The sequence below is a fragment of the Eimeria tenella genome, genomic scaffold (genome assembly GCF_000499545.2).
Source record: "Eimeria tenella Houghton genomic scaffold, Eth_scaff2914, whole genome shotgun sequence".
NCBI lineage: Eukaryota > Apicomplexa > Conoidasida > Eucoccidiorida > Eimeriidae > Eimeria > Eimeria tenella.
In genome coordinates this window covers 1,809-2,836 of record NW_013542791.1, presented here as the reverse complement: position 1 = coordinate 2,836, position 1,028 = coordinate 1,809, and the positions used below count along the sequence as shown (strand labels likewise).

Sequence of the window (1,028 nt, the reverse complement as noted above, 5' to 3'; positions counted from 1 at the left end):
GCCGGCCCCCCCTCGCGGCTGCCGCTAAGCCCTGCAGAAGCAGCAGCAGCAGCTGCTGCTGCTGTGCTGCTGCCAGCAACTAATCCAGGGGGCAGGCCGCCGGGAATGAGTGCAAGCTCAAGGCGTCGACGGCTGGCTAAGGCGCGTGCTGCAGCAGAAGCAGCAGCAGCAGCAGCAGCAGCAGAAGCAGAAGCAGCAGCAGCAGGACTTGACCCAGAGGCAGCAACTGTCGACACAAGTGCCTGGCAAGACCAGCAGCAGCCGCAGCAGCAGCAGGTGCTGCTGCTCGACCAAACTGGGGCCCATAACTGTTCTTGGGGAGACAGCAGAGATAGTGCTGCAGCCCTGCTGCTGCTGCCGCAGCAGCCGTCTGCTGCAGCAGCAGCAGCGTCAGCAAGAGCTGTTGCGCTTGCGGAAGCCTGCCAGCAGCAGTCTGCTGCCTGGGCAGCAGCAGAAGCAGCAGCAGCAGCAAAAGTGCAGCAGCGAATTGACCGCGAAAGACTTGTTATGGCTGCGGCCTGCGGCACACCCGCTGCTGCTGCTGCTGCTGCATTTGTGAAGCAGGAGGGGACCGGAGAGGAGAGCGAAGCAGATGCCACCACAGCAGCAGGCAGCAGCAGCAGCAGCAGCAGCAGCAGCAGCGTGTTGTCTGCGCAGGACCAGCACGTGCTGGTTGTGGGCGGCGGCGAGGCGGAGTCTCTATGGGTGTGTCCTGATGGGCAAGTCAAGCGGACCGCAGCAGCAGCAGCAGCAGCAGCAACAGCAGAAGGCAGCTCTCGCGAGAAGAAGCTGCAGCAGGCGCTGCAGCCCTTTCTGGCCTACTGGAAAGTCAGGGAAGAAAGAGCAGAAATTGATCCTTATGGCAGCATAACGAGGGCGCTGGAACTGCTGCAGCAGCAGCGCGGCGACAGTCCTGCAGCAGCAGCAGCAGCAGCTGCAGCAGCAGCAGCAGCAGCAGCAGAGCATACAGAGTGGCTCTACACGAAAGGCAACGAGGTCGCCCTTGATGCCCTTTCTTCTAGTCTTTC

The 1,028-nt window shown here is 62.4% G+C and overlaps 1 protein-coding gene across 1 annotated transcript in view; it reads left to right on the top strand.

Moving 5' to 3' along the window:
* Positions 1 to 1,028, top strand: part of ETH_00036015 (uncharacterized protein) — a gene marked incomplete at both ends in the record, with an annotated part of 2,899 nt that overhangs the window by 92 nt on the left and 1,779 nt on the right. The window contains one exon of the mRNA XM_013375618.1: positions 2 to 1,028. Within this exon, the coding sequence (XP_013231072.1) occupies positions 2 to 1,028 (1,027 nt within the window). The remainder of the gene's footprint in view (position 1) is intronic.